This window comes from Lepeophtheirus salmonis, chromosome Z, assembly GCF_016086655.4.
Source record: "Lepeophtheirus salmonis chromosome Z, UVic_Lsal_1.4, whole genome shotgun sequence".
In the NCBI taxonomy this organism is placed as follows: domain Eukaryota; kingdom Metazoa; phylum Arthropoda; class Copepoda; order Siphonostomatoida; family Caligidae; genus Lepeophtheirus; species Lepeophtheirus salmonis.
The window spans coordinates 20,886,718-20,910,398 of record NC_092584.1 but is presented as its reverse complement, the minus strand read 5'-3'; the positions used below and the strand labels follow the sequence as shown (position 1 = coordinate 20,910,398).

At 28.3% G+C, this 23,681-nt stretch overlaps 1 protein-coding gene across 5 annotated transcripts in view; it reads right to left on the bottom strand.

Annotated features, from left to right (window-relative positions):
- The window catches only part of LOC121130510 (synaptogenesis protein syg-1), a 149,417-nt gene extending 126,338 nt beyond the window's left edge, over positions 1-23,079 (bottom strand). For all 5 annotated transcript variants that reach the window (XR_011783806.1, XR_011783805.1, XR_011783807.1 and 2 more), the window contains exon 1: positions 22,741-23,079. Coding sequence is in view for 2 of the 5 variants with exons in the window: in XM_040726246.2 (XP_040582180.2) it covers positions 22,741-22,792 (52 nt within the window). In the remaining 3 variants the exon portion in view is untranslated. The remainder of the gene's footprint in view (positions 1-22,740) is intronic.
- Positions 23,080-23,681: the final 602 nt, after the last annotated feature.

Genomic DNA, 23,681 nt, shown 5'->3' with positions numbered 1-23,681 from the left:
TGTTTCAAAATAGAAATAGGTCCATGTTTACTTAAAGCACAAATCCGATGACATTTTGAAAAAAACGCACATAAAAAAAAGGACCCATTTTTGGAAATTAGACATGTAAAAATTTTTTTTTGCAATCATTCAATTGAAATGAACTCATAATTAATAATCCCCTTTCCCCCCCAAAAAAAAAATTGTCCTCAGTGAGCACATAAAGTAAAAGAGAAGAACATAAGTTGCCCGTCAACATAAAAACAAGTTAGAATTATTTTTGCCAAAATTGAATGTAGGTTACATCTGTATTCTTAGACGAATCATTATCATTCATATGTATTCACATGTACCTTTTGGTGTTTCTCAAATTGAGCATGAATATCGGTCTAATATAAGTATTTTAAATCAAGTAAAGATTCTCAATTATGGTTAAACCCTGGGGTATCGTAAATGCCCATAAATGACTCAAATACGTACATGAAACATTGGCATATATTAGAGTTAATCAGAGTTGAATATCTCATTATTAAGATAAAAAAAAGCAAATTTGACGACATGGAATACCCGCTTGATCCGGTGATATCTTGGCTCAATCTTGTTACCTCTACGCATGTCTTTTCTAGAAGCTTTATTTGTCCAAATATAAGAGTTGATACTAGTCTCACCCCAAGATATGAACATTGTTCACCTCTTGTTTTCATTAACTTAATGTGATTCTTTTGTTATGATTATCACCGGGAGAATTGAATATTCAGTCTGCGTCGTTTTTCTTCTCGTATTTATACTCTTCTATTACACTTTTTCTTGGGGGAGGAGATTGAAGAAGAGGTCGAAGGAGTGATGATTGACAATATATATATATATTCAAGAGGATAGAAAATTATTCTATTTATATTTTTTGTCTCTAGTACATATTTGTACATTTTTAGTTCGATTTATGTAGACTCGGTGTTTTTTGTCTAACTATGTATGTGGGTGTTAGTTCTCCAACACCTCGTTAATGAACATATATGTATCTAACTATAACAACAAAAGTTTATTTATTTGTCTATGGAGGGTGTGAGTCAGGGTGAAGCCTACACTCACAGAAATGGTTACTCTAAATATTAGAAGGAAAAAAGGAAAACAAATATTTTGAATTCCCTTTTTTTCCCCCTCTTTTTTGGCGGAAAGACATAATATTATGAGTGACTTCCGTTATGTACATATGAAATGTGGATGCCCAAGTGTTTTCCTTTTCTCAATGGGTGTAATGATAGAGGGGGCAAAAAGAGGTCGGTCGTCAGGATAGCCTCGAGAAGAAAAGGAAAAGTTAATACCTCAAAATATAAGTACTATAATTATCAGCCTTCTATTTTGATAATCACATACTTGTTTTTTGTTGCTAAAAGTTGGTTCCTTGGTAGGGCTTGAATACGTAGGTATGTAACTTGTACACCCCTGTATCCCTCCCCTCAAAATACTTATTTCAATGTTATACAATACATAGTAGGTAAGATCATTTAACAAACTCCAAACCCTTCTACAACCATGCATAAAAAAACCATAACATTATAATTATTTATGTAGATAAATATGGTTTATATATATGTGTGTGTGTATATAAACCAGGGGTTGAAGAAAAAAAAAGCAAGGAAAATACGTTAATTTTAGGTCATGTGGTTAGAATCACTCATTCTGGGAGAATAATTCCAATTCTTTCTGTTTGTTTGAAGAAAGAAATAAAGCATTTTATAATCTTATTTAATTGTTAAATATTATTTGATGCAATAATTTGCAACCAGTTATTTTATATATATATAAAAAACACTTTTAGCTCACATTAACAGATGAACCAATTCAATACTTTTTCCAAATAAAAAGACATTTTTTATAAGATGAGGAATTATCGTATATCTATATGAAAATTAGTAGTAAAAAACAAATATTTTTTCTCGTTGTAAACTATTTTCTAAAAATAGCAGTATAGATTTTTCACGTTGAATCATTGTTTTATTGACCATTTAAAGCCAAAAATGCTAGAAAAATGTATTAAATTATTAATAAATATATGAAAAGTGCATCATTTTATTAAAGGGGAAAAAATAATATTTGTCAATACTGTATTTAGCTAATTTCTTTATCCAATATGAACACAATTTAAATCAATAACAGTCTCAACATCCCGGACAACAGATTGATAACTTTTGATGATAAAGGACGTATCCATAGCGTAACACGCTGTCATCAAATTCAAATTTGAATGAGAAAAGTGGCAGACATTTTTCTCCAAAACGACTCAATCTGCTAAGTCCAGAGATCAAGGGCGAAAGAGGATCAAATGAAGGCAGTCCAGAAGTCTTTAGTTTGGATTCTGTGTTGCTTTTGAAAACATAATTCCCTTTCTTAATGGACTTTTTGATGTTGTGGGTAGTATGGATGGTGGTACCAATGGTCTTTGCAGCCTTTTAAGGGCTTATATCGGCACGGAAGAGATTGCAACCGAATTTAGTTTATTTGTTATTGATACGATAGCTTTATTGGCTAGAGATATGGGACAAAACTATAATTAGTTGCGTAAGTAAACCTTTTAGTTAATGGGATAACATCATAATTAAATTATACTGCATGTTTGGGTGACCACTCTCTGGATAAAACTTTCTTAACTTCTTTTTCCCCATAAACTTCTACAGTACAACAACTATCATGAAATCTGTGACGTGAAGAACAATTCTCTAGAGTATAAATAAGCTCATTTCTTTAAACTCATTAACGTTTTAAATAAAAAATACTTTACATTATTTGAATAAAAAAATTCCTTCGTGATATACTACGCTTCAAGGATTTTGAAAACGAAGTATTTTTCCTCCTGATTTACCGAAAAAGAAAATCATTTAGAATATATACATAGCTTTGACACGCCTAAATCAAAGTATGTTATTATTGTACATAGTTTTAAATACAACCACCTATGTATGTATGTGTGTATTTAAAACACTTATTGAAAACTTGGTAGTTTGCTGTAGGTAGGTATTGAAACAATATGCAGAAGTCATGGAGAATATATTTAGATCATCCAGGTGAAAAGACATTAATTTATTTCTATACAAAGATTATTTATTTGAACATGGATTGCGTTTTTAACATTTTTCGAAAAAAAAAATTAAAAAAATGTATTTACACCTATACATTGCTACAGCCGATTTTTCGAGTTTCAATTATTTTAATTATGTATAATCTAAAACCCTGGACGAAAAAATGACGCCCAGGAGCAGATGCTAGTTTTTGATTAATTAATTAATTTAAAATAAAGAATGTAAAAAAAATAAAAATAGAAAGATTATTTTAGGAATTAGTTTTGTGTTGAAAGGGTGTAACTACTTTTGCAAATTATTTCATATAATATGCAAAAGCAATTGCAGTTAAGAAATCTTTTCAGCTTATTTTTATCTGACATCAAGAAACTTTTTTTCGTTTTAGCCATGAGACTTCCTTCCAGATTTTTTTCTACCCATCAGCTACATTGAAAGCCTTGGCAACATCTTAATCAGATGATTGGGGGAGTTTTGTCAGCTCAATAATCTCTTTGGGCGTGAATATGGAGGCACACAAGAAATACTGTTGGCCGTTGGTATTCGACGAATATCTCAAATATTTTTTTATAGGATTATAACTAATTATGTCAGCTAAATCTGAAAAGGACCCTTTTATAAACGTAGATATCCGGGTTGCAAAGCTATTGAGGACTAATGTTGTTTAGGATTTAATATGGCAAAATGTCTAAGGCACGATAAGTACGAATTCCGTTTTTATTAGGAATGTATCTAAATAAAATTAGTAGTTAGGGCCTTTAAGTCAAGCAAAAAAATGCTATTTCCATTGAGCTTATCGCAATTATATCATTAAGAATCCAGATCCGGGTCAGTTTGGACTTAAAAACACTTCTTTAACAATGATATTTCTTATAGAACATGCCATTACTATATGTACAAATCAGGATATGATCCTCCAAATGTCATCTTGTTAGTATGGACGTATGCAAATACCTTTCATGTATGTATATATCTATATAAAACAAATGATTCCCCCTCATATTTGCAAATATCTACTCTTACTTAATTAGCAATGACAGTTCAACCCACGGCTCCTTCCCTCATTTGCCAAATGAGAGATAGCAAAAAAATAAAAGTTGTTCCTTCGGTGTTGTCATTTCTTTATCTTTTACGAGGGATAGCTAAGACAAGTAGTACTTGTATAAATCTACTCAAAAGGTCTTGGGAAAGAATGGTAAAATAACTCTACTATAAATGAATTGAAAGGTAACTCATGATTGATATTTGTGTGTATTTTATAAGAACTCACATACATATACACAATGCATAAAGCCACCTACTGCAAAAGGTAAGAAACAAATAATAAATAACACGATCGAAAGCACAAAATAATAATGTTTAGTCAATGAAATCATTTTGTATGAAACTTATTCTCCTCACCCCTTTTTCTTACAAATGTATTGTTCTTTCAGACTAAGGACACACATACTTATTTATTGAGAAGTAGGTATACATTTGTTTCTTTTATGCATATAATCATTTGTCCATTGATATTGACTTTCCAACAAAACAAAACAAAACTGACTAAGGGACGATCAGGTCGAGTCTTACCTCTACCTCATAATTAACTAATTATTTGCAGTTCAATACTAATTGGCTATCAAAGAAAGTTTGCCAATTATAAGAAAAAAATATATTTTATAATTCATATTCTTTCTGTTAGTGTGTTTCCTAACCTTTCTTCTATAAAGGAACATGAAAAAGGCATCATAATCTTTTCAGCAATGGAGTTATACTCATTGATAGGGTGTAATGTGCCCACATCCAATACTTTATTTCATAGGATAAAAAGTTTCTATTATTAATTTAAGAGGAGAGGGATTTCCACTTTTTTCAAGGTATTTTGATTATTAGCACATTGGATAAGGTCATGAAAATAGATCAAAGGTCTCATTATGCGGAGAGGTGTGTGAGAGTCGAGATGAGAACAATAAATGATTGTCCATAATTGTCAAAGGAAAAATTATTTATTGACTAGAAGGGAGTTTATATGTAATTCTAAATAGTTATTCAAGGGTTCGCTTCTGGGTAGTATTGTGTCTGTTCATACTTATTCGGTCTAGTCCGGTCTTAGGACTAGTCCCATGAGTTTGATTGGTAAATCGGACTGTTAGTACTAAAACTGATTAAAGAAGAAGAAAATAAGTTGATTGACGAACGTAATTTTATTAGTTTCAGGACTGAACTGGACCAGACCAAGGCCGATCATAACGATACAATGGTTTCAGTTTTAAATAATGACTATCACAACAATACTTGTAAGGGCTTTTTTATTGGATATAGTTTTTTTTAAAATAACACTATGATGAAATGTTTTAAATCAGTCGTGCCCTAATAAAACATTATTTAAAAGTTCACACTTTTAAATAATGGATAGAGGGCATTTATGACTAAATACCTATCTACACCTATATGACGTAAGACAGAGGCCTTAAGAACAGAAAATAAATAATCATGGTATTATAAAAAGTCACGAAATGTGGGTTGTTGTGTTTTTTTTTCTTCACGTGAATTCATATGTATTTGAAATATGTTTTTTGATTTATAACACATTTATTTTTATGCCCATGATGACATTGACCACATACATTAACAAAAAATATTAAAAAATACTACCAAATTGTAATTCTATTTTTCATAAAAAAAACTCCATAATTATGATTAATTATAGTTAAATATATGTAATATATATATGACTCGATTCCCCTTTACATGTTCAAAGAAAAAAAGGAATTCAAAGAAATATACCTAGGTACTTTTTTTTTTTTTTTGAGCGTAATGGGAAATTGGGTAATGATTTCCAAGAATCATATTTTGCATGCTCAAATTTATTCATTGATTTATTGGGTATTTATGTATTAATTATATATATTTAGAGAGAGAGAGATCTTTAATTATGATAATTACCCAATTATTTAATCGATCTTCAAATGCCCAAATAAAGATATTAGTACAAAATAATAAAATAAGGACCATTTCATCACGATGTATAATAAATATTTACCTTTATACTACAGGTAAGTAAAAGTTGCATAGTTAGGCATTAGTGTTGATACTCGGTCCGATAAATATTTAGTGCTCGGTCCGGTAATTAGTTAATAATTTAATATCAATTGTTTAATTGGACTCATCATACTGGGAACGGAAATTTATTAGTCAGTTTAAATGGAAATCCCATATGATGCCTTCAAAGTAAAAGTTTTTAATTATATAATCATTATTGACGTCATTTTTAACATATGAGTATGGAACAAAACATTTCAACTGACTGCCTACTCTCCAAAAGTATGTGTGTTGTAGTATGTTCCAGATTGCTATTTTCTTCTGATTAGATTGAATCAAAATTTTCAATCTAATGCGTACGTTGAAACTTGTCTAATTGGACCTTTTTTTAAATAAGTTGAGTAGCCCTGTTCTATCTTTATGTTTTTGCAAGATAGGTCGAACAATACCAATACTTTCCAACATGTTTTGGTAGCAAATTAGGATTCGGTATTTTGGCAATTTTCGATACTTTTCCGACACAAAATATACAATTAAAAATTATTTTATAATAATTTAAATGTACGTTCAAAGCTTTTTTTTTCTTTACTTTTAAAAATTCCTTGTAATTGGTAAAATGGAGTTGCAATGATTCAGTATTTACATTTACTATATATGATCATGATATGTTCTTTAGGAACGAAAATTTATCGAGCCTACGCACAATAAGATCAAGAGAAGAATTTCTCCCGAGTGGATTGTCCATTGAGCTACCTGGGCCCATAGATATTTTTTGGCTGGTAGAAATTTGTGGAATGTTTATAAAGAATAATTGTCATTCTGGATTGCTTATACATTAAAATTTTGTTTGCAGTGAGGGGGACGTTCATGGTCATTTTTTTAAACATAGTGGGGATATATAACTAGGGGTACCGATTTAGTAGAGATGTAAACGCACCACCATCCCAATTATCGCTATAGCTCTGATATAACGAATAACGTTCCAGACCAATGTTATTATCAGAGATGGTAAAAAGATTAAATTTGATTTTTCCAAAAAGACTTAATCGCATCACTAATAGATATGTTATGTTTTTGGCAAACAACCTTGGAAAAACTTACCGATGAATAATTTATTATGATTGCTTAAATATAGGCCTATGTCCCTTTGTTTTTGCTCTGTTATATATAATTTTTTGAAGTAGTAACAAAAATCTAATTATTATGTTGTAAAATATTTTTTTTTTTCTGTGGATAATGGTAAACAACTAGAGCATATGCGTGATAATAAAAAAAAAACTAAATTTTCTCTTGTAATAAATAATTTTTTGCACCATTTTATATCTTTTTTTTATAGTGGCACCAACGCTAGATATTGAGCCTACAAACGCTTTTTCATTGTTTAATCCTCAAAAAATTGCTTCAATTTTGGTGTTGTAAACATATAAACAAATTATATGTATAATATTATGTCGATATTTGAAGAAGAAAAAATAAATTCTTACCTGTAAAAGAAATTGGGTCATATAATTATTGGGTTATAATTAAACATCTACTCAAAAATACATAATACATTATATATACTTTTTTAATGGTTTCATGGGTGCCAATAAAAGTTTGGAAATTTTCGAGGCTACATAACAAGTGACTCAATTTGCTACAAATTAGGTAACAATGTTCAGTTAGATCTTGGTTTAGGAGCAAGGACCATTGAATCTCTTAAAGAAGGGTTTGCTATTCATAACGGATAGTGGTACAAGGGATAATGATTTGTAACCTGCATATGAAGTTGTGTCGTTCTGCGATTGGATTAATTAACAATATGGAGTTTTACAAAGAAATGTTATAATCCACTTATAGTTTAAAATATAAACTTAATAAACCATTTTGAAATGGCATCATCATTTTGAAAGAGAGCTATTTTCGTTCAAAGCATAAATTAACAAATTTTAGACTAATTTTCTTTTTTAATTACTACATGGATTATTTGAATGATCCTAATTAGAAAGCTTGAAGTGGACTTTTTTTGTAGTTTTTTGGTGAGAAAATTGGTGTATTTTCTTTAGTAATTAAGAGATGATGAAATTTGCTACAAGACCATCGAACATGCATTATTGTCAGTTTATCTCATTTTGGTCAAATCTAGAATATTTTAACATGCCTAGCCAAAGCAATTATCGTTTAGCTGATAGTAAAAAAACTAGGCTGATAGTTTAGCTCATTTGTAGCCTATTTCTAGTGATTTTTACCATCTATATTCTACAAATTATGTGGATGGTTTATAGAATATGAAAATACTCTGCCAATTGATTACTTTCAAATGGAATGTGTATATCTTTTAGCTTAGAGCAAACCCGGGGACGTCATAACTTGATACTTGAATGTAGCAGAAGTTTTTCAAAACCAAAATAAAAAGGTTCACTCTTTAGAAGAGAAGCACAAATTTATTATCACATGTAAATAGTCTGTGTTATGTGACTAGATGTACAAAATATGATATTTAGCCGTTCTTGAAAGTGGATATATCCGTTTTTTTCTTAAGTCATACGCAACACTGTGTATATGTCTTTGTGTAATGTCTCCTCAGAAATTATTAAAAGAACCATTATAAGAAACTGAGATTGGTTAGAAAATCACAACACGACAGCAGCACTTACAAACTCAAAAAATAAGTTTTATTGATCAAAATGAAACCCACTCGTTTTTGTTTTTTTAAACATAATCATCATCGAGTCGAAAAACTGTCTACTCAAGTTGAATCGAACCGAGTTAATATCTTTTGAGTCGGCAGATCACTAGGGCAAAACTTCCATCTTACCTCTCTTTTTCCAAAAAAATTGTGTAGAAAAAATGACATTTATAATTGAGAATATATATTAAAGTATTATTCATTGCCTCTACATCCTCAGAAAAAGTAGAAATCTCTAAAAATTATGACCATATCAATGAAATTTATCAAATTTTTTACGACTCGCTACATACATATATATGAACATTCATGGCTTTTAAGTCATAAAAACCTATGTATGTATGTATGCATAGGGGTAAAAAAAAAGGCAGTAATGAAAAATCCACACAAACCTTTAAAAAAACAGACACACACACAAAAAAAAAAAGTTTGTTCAATTTTTTCTATTTTTGAAAAGTAGTTTTGTTTGTAAATATATGTATATGTCAACATTAGATTGTTTTGTTTTCTGCTTTGATATTTGTTAACCATGCACAAAAGCTTTTTATATTGCAGACCATCAAAAATCCGTCTTTGGAAAAGTTTGAAGTATCTCTAGCCTCATATTAACTTGAAATAAATGCGGGTTATGAGTCGAAATTGACCATTTTTAAGCCTTTCGTACTCTTTGGAATATGATCATAGTCAAAAATTGTAAATGCTATATTTTTTAGCCTTTTATTTATAAATAAAAAATATTGTGCACCTCTTTTTTAATTATTGTGGATCTCTAAGAGTTGCTGTATGATCATCAGTTATCCCTATTTTATCAAAGATAAAAATAAGTAATGAAGTATAATTTAACCTAATTGGAGATGTGATAGTTTGCTTATCCACCACCAAACACGGTATCTAGACACAAAGCAAAACCTCAGATATTTAACTTTCAATATGTTCCCAAAATTTAAGTAAGGAGATTCAAATTTCACTCCAGGTAAACAGTTTTTGTTTAGGATAACCCTTGGACCTGGAGATAAGTTAAAAACCAAAGTCACTATTTCAAAGAACCGTCCACAGAGTTTCCTTTACTCCAGGTTAACAGCTTGTATATTATAAGCTTGGGGCCTTGGAGCTGATCAAAAATAACTCCAACAGCTTGAAGAAACATAAAGGACTAATTTATGAATACTTTTTGACAAGAACTGTTTTCTATTTTTAACGGGTTTTTTTATAGATAGGATTAGGATAGATCCGTAGACAAATTACTATATCGTTGGTCCAACGCGAAAACATGCAACCTGTACAAAATCTTGAACTGATAAGTATATCTTTCAATTTAGGAGCAACTATAGACCATCTTTGCCAATATTAAAACTAGGGTGTTAAAAGTTTGCACTGATTAAATTCAGGGAAAATTACAGTGACCATATTTTCAATTTTGAAATGCGCAAAAATATTTAATTTTTATGAAGAAAAAATTGCTCAATCCAAAATTCCATTTAAAATTACTCTTAACTCTTTTTTTCCATTTTCCATGTTTTAGCACTGGGTTAAAGTATGTTGATAAAAAAAACAAATAACATTATATTTAATATAAAAAGTAAATGCAATTCATTTAACATATAATACATCGACCCCAAAAACCTTTTTTTACAAATTAAAAGGTCCTGAACAACGCTCAAAATGATCTGTGATCCCTCAAACTTTGCCAAAGTCATTTTTTTTATTGTCCTCACGAAAAAAAAAGTTCTTTAGTGCAAGGGAAAAAATATGAACCAAAAAAAAATGCGAGAACCTAATATATACCCTATATGTATTATTCTATTTAAGGTTAGAACAAAAAAATAAAATGACCATTTTGGTAGATTTTTATTTTATATTTTGGATTACTATATATGTATGTATATTTATATACATATATTTAAAAATACGTTTAACTTGCTTTTCATTGGTATTAGGTATCTATCAGCCAATGCTGGATTCATGCTTGGATACTTACATACATATGTAGATTCTGTGAAAAGGGGACGATTAGTTTGGTTTTTTTTAAACAAAGGAATCAAAGTTAATAGACTTTAATTACCTTGCAACTCATAGACAAAGGTGGAAATTTAATTATATCATTGAAAGTTTTATCCTGGATGAAAGGGATTAATAAGTACCTACCAATCTATCTACGTGTAAAAGCCCCAATTACGGATCTATTGTTTACCATGGTGTACTATTAATAGAACGAAATGAACATCCATAGTGTCAATTTGATGGATTAGACAAAGTATGTTGTTTTGACACACAACGTGCTTAAATTGGGTTCATTTAATGATATTTGTTATTGGGGTTGGTTCTCAAATATGTACTGTTTTTAAGGGAGAATATATTTGTCTGTTTTGTATATTTAAATATATATTTGAGCAATGGTTGTTAGACTATTTCTGATAATTTGTAAATACATAATATATCATCCTATACCAATTATGTCTTTAGTATGTCAACTATCACATATAGATCAAGGTTGATAAATGGTTTTATAGAGCGTTTTTGAGTAAATTCACAGATTGTATAAGTTCTTGAAAAAGCCTCAATGTTCGATGTAAGTTGTATAGTTATTTTGTTAAGAATATAAAAATTTAGTAATTTAAAAAAACAATCTTGAAACATAATAAAAAAAATATAAAAAATCTTCAATTATATACAAACAGTCCATGATTTTAGACATATTTCGATTTGTTATAAGCTTCATATTCAAATTTATGGAATGAATTGAAATATCAAAGAAAATTAACAATTACTTATAATATTTAATTGATTTATAAAACTTAATTTGGTCCCAATATGGGATTTTTAAATAAAATCTATCATTATTTCATTGTGTCGATGAAATTTTAGCTACTTGCAGTAAAATTTGTGATGCATCAAAAGGAATAACTTCAAAGATGGTAATTCGTCAGACAATACAAATATTTAATTTTGTTAATAATAATTCAGACTTGTTTTGGTATTGAAACAACTAAGAGAAATACCCTTTATTTAAATAAAGTTCTCGTTATTTATGCTTCTAACAGCATAGTTGACTTTCAGAATGGTGACGTCATATGTATTGTTGAATATTCTTTAAAAAAAATCTCTAATAATAAGTTGCTTAGAAATAAAGTTGTAAGTTCCTATTCCTCTCAACTGTTTCTATGCTATATATCTACATATTTTTGTAGATTAACCAAGCAAAGTGTGTATTGAACTACTCTAACTTCTTTCAATATAAAAGGATTTCCTGAATAGAAAATTGGAGCGTTTTTTTATTTGAACATAATATAAAATTTGTCTCTTTAGTATGTTGGTACAATTTAAAAGAATAAAGTATTTTTTCTTTTACAAAGAATCTTGTTATTTGTCATGAAAGAGGCTTTCAAAATTAACAATGATTCAACTTAAGAGCCATCTAACGAGTACAAAAAGAGATGTATAGATAGTAGTGATGGGACAATTAATCAAAATAAGAGAATCTGGTCTTTTATTTATGGAGTCGGAATCAGTATCGGGAAAATAATGTTCAATTTGTGATACTAAATCCTATTTATTAATGGTAATTAACTATTAATTACTTTTTTCTGGAAAAAAAAGGGCTCTAAAGGAATTTTACTTGTTTTAAAAACTCTCTGTGAATAACAATGCATTTTTTAAATTTTCTTCCAAAATTATATAATTTAAATTTTTTTCAAAAAATTTTAAATTAGAATTTTAATTTTTCAATAATTTTTTCAAATTTTTCTTCGAATCATTCAACTTTTTTCGAATAGTAATGGGGTGCTTATATTTTTATTTGTAGGAAATTGAAACATTCACATGTTTTATGAAAAAAATTTCAATTTTAGATATTTTTTTCTAGAAAATCCAAAAACTTTAATTTTATTTCTTAACTATAGTTTAAAATATTAAAGATTTGAAGTCAGCGTCGGGGATTTTTACGGAAATTGTATCAGGATTGCTGTCAGATTTTTTATTTTTTTTCGAAATCTTCCTATCACTAATAGATAGTGACGAAAACTATTATTTTGGGCATTTAAGCATCTAAGCTATCATAATTTTTCATTAAATCAACTTTGAGTAACTGTGACTAATGAAGATAAGGTGAAGTAAATGAACAAGGACATTTGCAAGAATCACTCTTACATATATCAATTTTTCTCCTCTGAGCCCAACAATGACTTATAATTATACCTTCACAACAAATCCACAAGATTACTATTTTTCTTTTATTAGCACATACAAATGTTCAATCAGGCTTTGAATAGAATTTAATTTAATAGAAAAGGAAGCACACTACTCAGATTTTAAATAATAATGATAACAGCATAGGAGAAGATAATATCAATCTTGAGATTAGCAATTCCATCAAAACGGACTCCCTAAAAAAAATATAGGGAATTTTCATCATTGTGTATTCATATATTTAATCTCTAATGTCATTTTTGCATCTAAATAAAATAATTTGAAGAGGGAAGGTAAAACATTAAATAATGTTTGTGACTTTAAACTAAGGTTATTAAGGTTTAGAAACTAGCGTTTGTAGGTAACGCGCAGCTAGTGAGCGTTCTACAAACTAAAATACTCCCTTTGTCCATCACATTAAATAACAAGCTGATATTGTTATTCCTTTGTTCTTGAGGAGATATAATTTAAGAATTAAATAACTACATGTTGATCTGCTTATAAAAAACGCTAAGTAACGCAAATGATTTTTTGAGGGAGTATTCTTCTATTTTATTAGAATAGAACTTTAACCATCGACGTTTCATTTCTTCAAGCCATGCCGGGCACTACCCCTAGTCTCATATATGTAAGTAAACAATTGCCAAGCATCGTCAATGAACAAATAAGTCAATAAATAGTAGAGTCAGGTCCATCTGTCCACCAGAGGAAATATACACACATTATTAACATACCTTCTTAGATGTATATAAAAAATAACGAAATACATAATATCTGATTTATGTCTTATGTATTACTACTCTTCATAATTTTTTTCTGTTTATTTCGGACGCCACTACATTTTTGAGCAGATGGCAAATGATATATATTATATTTACATTACATATGTATGCTCAGCTCACTTCAAATATGAGAACATTGAGACTTGGAAAATAAAGTGTTTACAACTCTTTTGTGACAAAAGAGGCTCGTAAAAATAGTAAACATACGAGTATAGTTATAGGTTTGTAAAATATCTTTCGTGGCATGAAGACAACCCATTATTTATTGTTTAATTGTTTTTATTATATAATTTCACAAGTGTCACATTAAAATTTAATAAAAAGGTATTTTTTATTTCATTGCATAGCATCTCTACCATGATGCCAAAAAAAAAGCAACCCTATATTTTTTATACTTTTTTGTAGTAATGTTTCTTCCAACTCTTTTCTCCAGAAATATGATAAATTGTAATTGTTATGATAATTGACACAGGATGAATATAAGAAATCAAAGGATAAAGTGACAAAAATTATTTCTTTTCAAGTAGAAAATTAACAGAGGTATATAAAATAGCCCTAGTTTGTGGGATTGACTTATTGTAAGGTTAATTTGAACAGGCTCCTTAATTGACTTTTTAAAAAGTTACTATCATTCATATTTAATTATTGAATACCGAACATCTAAGGGCGTGAGCTCATAAAAGACGGAGAGCAACCATGAGTTATTCGTGTCATTCCGTGTTGGACTCGGAGTAAAATCGAGGATCCACATCGGAGTAATTCCAGTCTGTATGTCCTCGCTATAACAGAGTAAGATTTGTGTTTTTACCGGCTCCTCGCCGCTGATCTAGTACAACATTATGACAGCTAAGCGTTTTTCCTCAAAATATTTTATCAATTATCAGGATTACCACTTTAATTTTCGATTTCATCATTTATGCATCGCTTAACATTGATACATTTCGATAGATTTGTATATACATATACGTAGATAATACGAGGGTGTGATCAATTTGAATACTAATTATACACTTGCTCCGTAAAAACATATTTTCATTGCGTACTTCTCAAAGTATATGAATGTATATGAACATTCAAAGTTTTCCAACAAATAAAAAAAATGATTTATATGTACAAGGACAAAACAAGTTCTCATTTAAGGATTTTCCAAAAAAAAAAAAGTTATATATTGATCGCCACTTTAAAACATTTACATTATGTCAAACGGAAGGTGTTTCAAAAAAATATGCCCATTACCTAAGCACACATATTATTAAACAAGCAATCTACCAAACAACTTTTGTGTTGAGTTATAATGAACATGTTCTATAAATATAACTCTTACTTTAAGTATACCATAGTATGTAAGTTCAAATGCAAACGTGTATAATCAAATGTAATGCCTTAGAAGTGTGATTTTTTTTTGCAACACTGGTGTACAAAAATACATACATGGAATAAAAAAATATTGCATTTATATTTCTACATATTTTTAAACTGCACTAGTTTTAAAAGAAAAAATGCCAATTTTGAAGTGTATTTTCATAGTGTATGAATAAAAATAATTGTTAAATGGCATGATAATGTGATGAAATGAAAATGAAATTAACATTTAAGGTCATTATGAGTATATTTGTAATAACTTAGTCGTCTGAATGTAATACTTGAAATTTTATATGAAGAAAAATAAGAAAAACAATGCACGTTATACTCGATACAACCATTTGTATTTCTTGTTTTATGGTAACCTATTTGTATAAATTTGTCATTAATTAGTATTCATATATATTTTGTACAAGTTGTAACTTGTATAAGCAAATTGTACAAGTAGAAAACAAAATGTTAGAGAAGAATTTACAATACTTGCGGTGAGGGCCATACAATTATTGAAAGTTAAACTAATGATGGATTTATAATTGGTCTTATTTTTGATTATTTTAAGTATTCTTTGGAAGAGTATAAAGTTGTAATTCCAAGTATTATATTACTCATACATACATAATAACCAGGTCATTTTATTAGATCAAAATGAAAGGATTGTATCAATTAATAGTTGATTATCAGAACAAGGAATATGGTAATTAAATGATTTATTTTAAAATGAAGAAATTGAAACTCATGCAAATTGCAGCTCGAACACAGTATATACATATGTATATACTCAGATTATTATGGTTACAGAAAAAAAACTTGGGAACTTTTTAACCCCCTTCGCTATATTATAATTTTTATATAGGTAATGCCTTTTTCAATTAAATTTTCCTTGGCCTTTAAGTTGAAATAAGGACTTAATTACTTCCTTTGAAAATGAAATATACATAACTATTTCTTTGTTTGAACGACGGACAATTTATTAGATTAGTAGACCATAAAATTCTTTATAAAAAATGGAATCCCAAAAACAGCTTTAAAAAATTGTAGGATCATTGTATTAAGAATAGTTCATTTTTAGAACTAACCATTTGGTTACTCAAATACATAGGATTAGTCTAATGAATATATTTTTTTAAAGACTGCATCTGAAGTTGTAAAAAAGATGAATATTAAACGTCTTTCATCCCCCCCTAAAAGATAAACGGTTAATGGATTTGTCGGCAATTTTTTTACTTATATATATATAAAGGATCTCATCGCGATAAAAGAAACTCAAAAAACACATTTGAAATAAATAAAATGATTGTTTTAAAGTGTGTTATTGAATGTACAAACAAATATATATTTATGTAGATTGATGAAATCGATCAAATTTTTACTTAGTCATGACCGTTTTTTGTTTCTCCATATTTCTTTGAGAGATCTTTATCTCACATAAAATGCTGCAAACGGACAAAAACCAACACCGAAAAATAGTAATCATTATTCAAAAAAAAAAAAAAAATCTTCTTAAATATACAAATATTTAAATTGTTGCCTTACTTTTAATTTGAAATATCACTACTCTCTTTAACGCTTTTTTTAACGGATTAACGCTTCAACTTACATCATAATAAAAGGTGTATAGTTTCAATAAAAGCAACATTTGATGTATCTTCTTTTGCAATGCACGAGAGAAGGGGTATGAAAGCTGAAAGGTGAAGAAATGGAGCATTGATTCCTCTCAAATATTGGACTCCAATAATTTTGTTTGAAATTTTTGAAAACCTATCTACTGCTATGGGTCTGCAAGGCCTACACTAATCAAGCTGTTAGCTTTCAACAGTACCTACTCGTAGATATTTATATATTTTGATTTACATTATTATCCTTGTTACTAAAGAGTTTTTGGTCATTTGGCAAACTGTCCGTTTGTCCAAATGATAGAGCGGTCTTTTTTTTTTTTTTTTTTTTAATCAGGTCCTCATCTCCGCCAGATATGAACTTCCTTGATTTTATCATGTAAGAAATAGTTAAGAGAAAGGCTAATTAAGTGTTTCAAGAACGACCAAGAACAACTTCTATGTTCACATTAAGCAATTTTGGGTCAAAAACCTTGTGGGCCACATGCTAAGCAGTTACAAAGTGTTCTGTGAAGATCATCAAGGCCAAAAAAAATCAGTTTTTAGAACTTTTTCTATTTTCTATGACATAGATATTATACATAGGATTATATACATAAATATAACGTTGGAAGGGCTTTTGTTTGTTGCAATTTTTTGGAAAAAAAATCAAAACTTTTCGAAAAAAAATTGTAAAATCAATATTAATTCACAAAAAAATATTATTATATGGAAAATCATACAAAAGCTCATAACCATTCACTGAAAATACAATTTCAAATTTGACATTTTTTGAACAAATTTCAAAAATCCAAAATTATTGACAAAAAGTTAATTTTTTAAGAAAGTTTCATCTAAAATTTTGTGCTCTGCTGCATAATTTTCCTGAATTTTCTATTAACAAGCAAAAATTCCTTATTTTTTTTTTTGGGGGGGGGGGTTAATACCCCTCCAGCCTATCCCTTGAAGACGCCCCTGATAATTGAATCTTTCAAATTTACTAGTCAACTCATTTAAATTTGACTAGTTTTAAATGTACTTTGAGTCCGTTTAAAAAAGTCTCCTTCTATACTTTTGAGATGTTGTAAGAAGAATGGTTTATGATGACTACATAGAATGATTTTATGCCTAAATATATTTTTATATGTGTTTAACCCTTTATCTTCAAATCTTCATTTCGTTCCTACCTGCCTCAGCCCTATCTACATAACATATATTTGCTACAAAAATAAGTTACTAAATCTTGTTTTTTTCGCGTCAATTTGTTTCTTATTTAAATATTCATATCTAAGCATTTTGTTAGGGGCGAAAACAAAAATTAATGAATCAGAGTCACATTAATATTCGTGTCTCATTCATAACTCATGACTCATAATGAATATATTTTGGTTTTTGCACATACGCTTATAAAATAATAAATACGTCACATTCATTTTCATCTTTTTTTTTTTTGGCTTAGAAAGTTCGAAGTAGGTCTAATACATTACGAAGAAAAGTAATTACAGTTTGCACAATTATAAGCCTTGGACTTGATTTTTATGAATAAAGACTTGAAAAAAGTGTATCAATCTTTATTAAAGCACTAATTATAAACACATTATCTTAATTAGGAACTAATTACCTTGTTTAAGTAAGTATACTATGAGTAAACAGGAGATTATACTACCATTGTGTTTAAGGCAGTACTTGACGGATATGGTTTTTTTTTTGGCACGGATAAAAGTATCAATGTATAGAAGTTATACCAAAAAATGACGAATTCATCAACAGACTATTTCTTTGCCAAATTAGCTTTTGAAATCCTTTTAAACAAATTATATCTTATAACTTTTCATTCAATAATTTTTAGATTATTAGTGATTAATTTAAAAATGGATTATTAAACCATAAATAAAAACCATATTATAGACAAATGAAGTTTCTTTATTGGTAATATTTTTTGGTATTCCACGAATAAAAAAAGTCGAAAATAAAGCCCATAACAGATCGAAATATCTAAAATGAATATTCATATTTTAATGTATTTCTGTTTTTTTTTAAGCTTCAACATTTCTGCTCAAGATTGCAATTATGTTGACGCACCATCGTTTTATTAATATAATGGATAATTAACCTCTTTTTTTTTGTAAAAATATTAATTATTACATCTTATGCACATAATTATAAGTAAGAATTAAAAAATGACTTAAGTCATTTGTAGTAGACAAATAAAAGTCTAATAAAACATTTAATTCAAAAAGGATATTCACCTATAAATAGTCAATTTAGAAACTGTTAATTGTCATGCAAGCAAGACGGAAGGCCATAAATAATAATTACTATATATAAAAATACTCCTCAAGTAAGAACACTCTTCAAATTGACGGATTTTGAAGATGATAAAATTATTAGTTAATTATTATTTCGTTGTTATATAGTAGAATATACTTGATTTTCTTGACTAATAAAGTTATAGTCTAATAAAGTGAGGCGTGTATCATCAGGTTAGTTGTATTTTGCAAATTTTGCAAAAAAAAATATGTACATAAAAAAACGTCTGCATAGGAGTGATGCAAAGGAATCCGTCATTGAAATAAAATCATCTAACACAAAAAATGATTTTTTCTCCTTTATATAATATATATATTGTATTATAATAAGAAAATGTTATTGGAAACTTATGAATAGATCTGATTGTGAAATCTTTCCATTCACTTTTTTTTTTTTTTTTTTTTTTTTTTTTTTTTTGCAATACATCACAATCCATCTTAAAGCTGCGTAATTTGTAATTCTTCATTGTATTCTCATGGTTTTTATTTCTACTTCTTTTATTTTTGGATAATTATTATAATTAAATCAAGTTTGATTATAGAGTCAAAAAGTGTATATTACGAACAACATTGTAAACTAAAAATTATTATTTATGAACAACTAAGGCAAATGCTTCTAGTCTATGCTGATCCTTTTTTATAATATATTTAAGCATGAATAATTTCTTTTGATCATAGTCAAATATGTGGAAAACAGATGTTCATTGTCTTAGTTAAACTTTGCTAAAGATAACTGACAAATTCTTAGTAGTTATTAAGTCAAGAGAGTGATAATTGATTGTCAAACTCGAAATTTTATAATGATACCTTTTTCAAATGATTAAAGTAAAAATAAAAAAAATATCACACAAATAAAAGACAAATTGAGAATGAACACTCCTTAAAGAAGTACTTTGTAATACGAGACATGAGGTGAATTAACACAGAAAAATAATCTTGAACAAAAATCATGAAAAAAAAAAAAAGAATTCCTAATTTAGTTTTTGTATATCATACAGCCCAAAATTACATAGGCATATTTCAATCAGTTATCGGCTTTGTATTCAAATTTATGGAATGAATTGAGATATCAAAGTAAATAATTTAGAATCTTCATTTGAATGAAGTAATTGAATAATATGGCTCCTTTAAAATAACATCTATCAATTTCTAATTCTTTCATTGTGACGAGAAATTGTTGCCCTTTTAAGTGGGATATGGATTTAAATGGATGATAATTTGTCAGACATTACGAACGGTATCCTGGCTTAATTTTGCAAAAAAAAAAAAAAAAAAAAAAAAAATTCCAGCTTGCTTTTAAGTTGATGGCTAAACATTTATTTATTGCGTAGATACCTATAATTTCCCTATTTTTCAACCATTTCGTGTTTCTCCTGACAAAGGAGTAACTTTTGCCCATAAATAACTAACCTATATACTAATACAAGGAATATATCCTCCCTGTTTTATAAATGTAATGACCCACGACTGACGCTTTATTTAATGGACAATATCATCCATTTGCCAAGGTCCAAACAATTTTGGTATCTGTTATTTTGTTTTTTTGGCAAGTCAACTTGAAATCAATCTATGTATCTTTTTCGTGATAAATAACGTAGAGTTTTATATAATGACTCTACGCGGGTATTTTTTGTTGTTATTGTTGAAAGATTTATAATATGCATTTGAATTATAATATACACTTATTTTTGGTTTGAGCAGATTATGTAAGAAAAAAATATTATTTTTTTCATAATAACGCCTTTTTTGTACACTGTGTTAAAAATATCATTTATTTTCTATGTGTGTATTGATTAAACAAGAGTGCGTTGTTACCTTCTTTATCCATACGTCAAAATACCAGATTTGCTCGAGGTTCCACCCCCAGTATCTAATAGATTTTTATTTTATTCATACAGAAAGAATTTGAAAAATGTATCAATTCTATTAATACATTTGTAAAAAAAATACGAAAAACTTTTAAATAAATTTTTCTTATGATTAATGTTTATGAGCATTTCACATGAATGCCACACTTATAGGGTCGTCGGAAGTCTTTATACAGCTTATAATTGCTGTTATATATTCTTTTTGATCAACATCATGGGATGTTCTCATCATTGCATAAGGTAAATAACCTTCCTGTATTCATTAAACTCCTGCCTATGTAAATAAGTCAACTCAAAAAGAAAATAAAAGAAAACAGGTGGTACGTAAAGTAATTATCATTTTAAAAGTAGTTTTTTTTTTAGCTATTACAATAAATATAGAAATGAATAAGGCAACAATCAATTGAGTGTTACGAAATTGACAACTTTTTTCACTATTTATTTAATTTATAAAAACTTATTTTTTCAAAACAGTCAAACTGTTGAGCGTTTCCTGACTTCCAGGTATCCACTATATATCTACAGTCCTATTAAAGCATTCATGCTTTTAAACAACTTTAAAAGTATGTAATAAATTATTGCCTATAACCTAATGAGACCTGATCCAATATCTTGAAGGCATTTATGTGTAAACAATATATCGACGGTCTATGTTTATTTATGGAGTATCTGTTATAGTTTTTTTTAACCAATCGAAACTTAAACGTACATCAAGACCCTGGATAATTTAATTTTTGAATACCTATACCAGAGTGTCAAACACTATCAGTATAACAAAATATTATTTTCCAGAAAATGAAGGATATTATTACTCTAAGGAGTATAGAAAGAAAAGAAACTCTACCCATTCAGGACTGATCGAATACGGTCTTAATGGGCTACTTAAATAACTGCCCAATAAATTTTTATCAAATGTCATAATTTTGTGTAAGATTTGGAGACTCTTAATATCGATAATTTGGGAAATACTCCTCAAGAAAGAAGTTTAAGACTCATAGCCATATAACGTCATTTTTATCATATTTGATACATAAATTTTTGGAGCCCACAATTTGAGAAGTTTGATCATTTGTTTTCTCACAACTTCACGCATGAAATTACAAATATGTAATTAATGGATTATTAAACAGAGAAAATGCAAATTCTGACTAATGATCTTTTAGTAGAATAGCAAATGTATTATCCCATAAATAAAAAAAGATATTAAAACCACGTTTTTTTCAGAAAAAATGTAATTTTTAATAGCTGTTATAAGAAGAAAAAAAGCCATAATGACTAGGAGTATATAAAAAAAGTCTTAATAAATAGCCAAAAGCTCAAAAATTTTAATATTCAAAGGATCAATATATATCAAAGGGGGTAGGATATATAATGAAAAGTAATCTATCAAAAATTACTTTCACATATATAGTAACTAAGATCCTTAGAGAAATTTTTTGATTATAAGACTCTTTGCTATGGCTTATTTGATTTTTGTAAAAGTACGAAACAATATTGTCTTAAAATGTGATTTGATTTATTTTTATACATGAGTAATTTGTGATTCCCAATAATAAAAAAATAGGTAATAATTTTTTGTTTAATATTATGTATGTAGGCTTATAAATTATGAAAATCCGGAATAAATGAATTTTCTATTAAATATAAATATATAACGTTTGAAAAGTTTCTTTTTCATATTCCGTGGCCAAATTTTGTAGGGAAAATACATGATATACACTTTGTAAGATATCTTCATCCCCTTGAGCTGTCTCGAAATAAACTCCTCTAAATAATATACATGTACTACAGCTTCCATGTCCTTAAAAATAATATAACATATATGTCTTAATATATTATTTTTTTCTTACACAATAGACCAACAATTTTTGTTATGAATATGATTTAGAGTTCTTACCTTCAGAATATAGCCCAAGGAGAAGAAATATGATTGACAACACACTCTTCATGGTTTTCACTTTAAGTATTGGTATTTAGGTTTTCCAGAATATTTATTCCACAGTTTTGTATTTTATTTTATTTCTTTTTAATATTGTTTGCTATTATTTGAATATTTAAATATAAAATATATTTGTGTATTCAAATGTATACTTTCTATTTAATATGAATATATGTATATTTTCTATCAAATATGTATCATTTTTGACACAGATTTTAATAACACATGTATATATTCAAATCTTTATGTATTAAACACGAGATGCGTTCTACCCCGATATACGTACAAAATGTAACTAAAGGCTATGGTTCTGAACCCCCCCTCACTCCGTATATTTTCCGCGAGAGCGTAGTGAACGAGCGCGCATCTTCTTTGATAAGAAGCCGGTTGATTTTACAACATAGGACTATATAGATATTAATATAACTCTACGGCTTATGTAGAGATACTCTGAAGAAAAAAAAAGAAAAAGAAAAACCAGTGGGTTTCTACTACTCTAAGAAATATCCATCAAAATGAAACGTCAAAAATCTTATTTACATTTTAATGTAATACATAAAAAAAAAAACATTCATGGAAACGTTCTTTTATCCTTACAGATCTAGCGATATGATTCAATATCAGTTTATATTTTATTTATATCGATAGTTATAATGTATTATATAGATAAATAGTAAACTACTTTGCTTTTGCTATATATCATTTTTTTCTGACGTCACAAACTGTATCATAAATAAAGTCAAAGCTTTTTGTGGGAAGGTGATATTTTTAAAAACTAAAATGGATAAGTTTCGAAAAAATCTTGATAAATGATGTCACTAGCTATTTTTTTTGAGAGGGGGCTGGGTATGTTGATAATTAGAAAGCAATTTACCTTAAGCAAAATATTATTTTAGGTG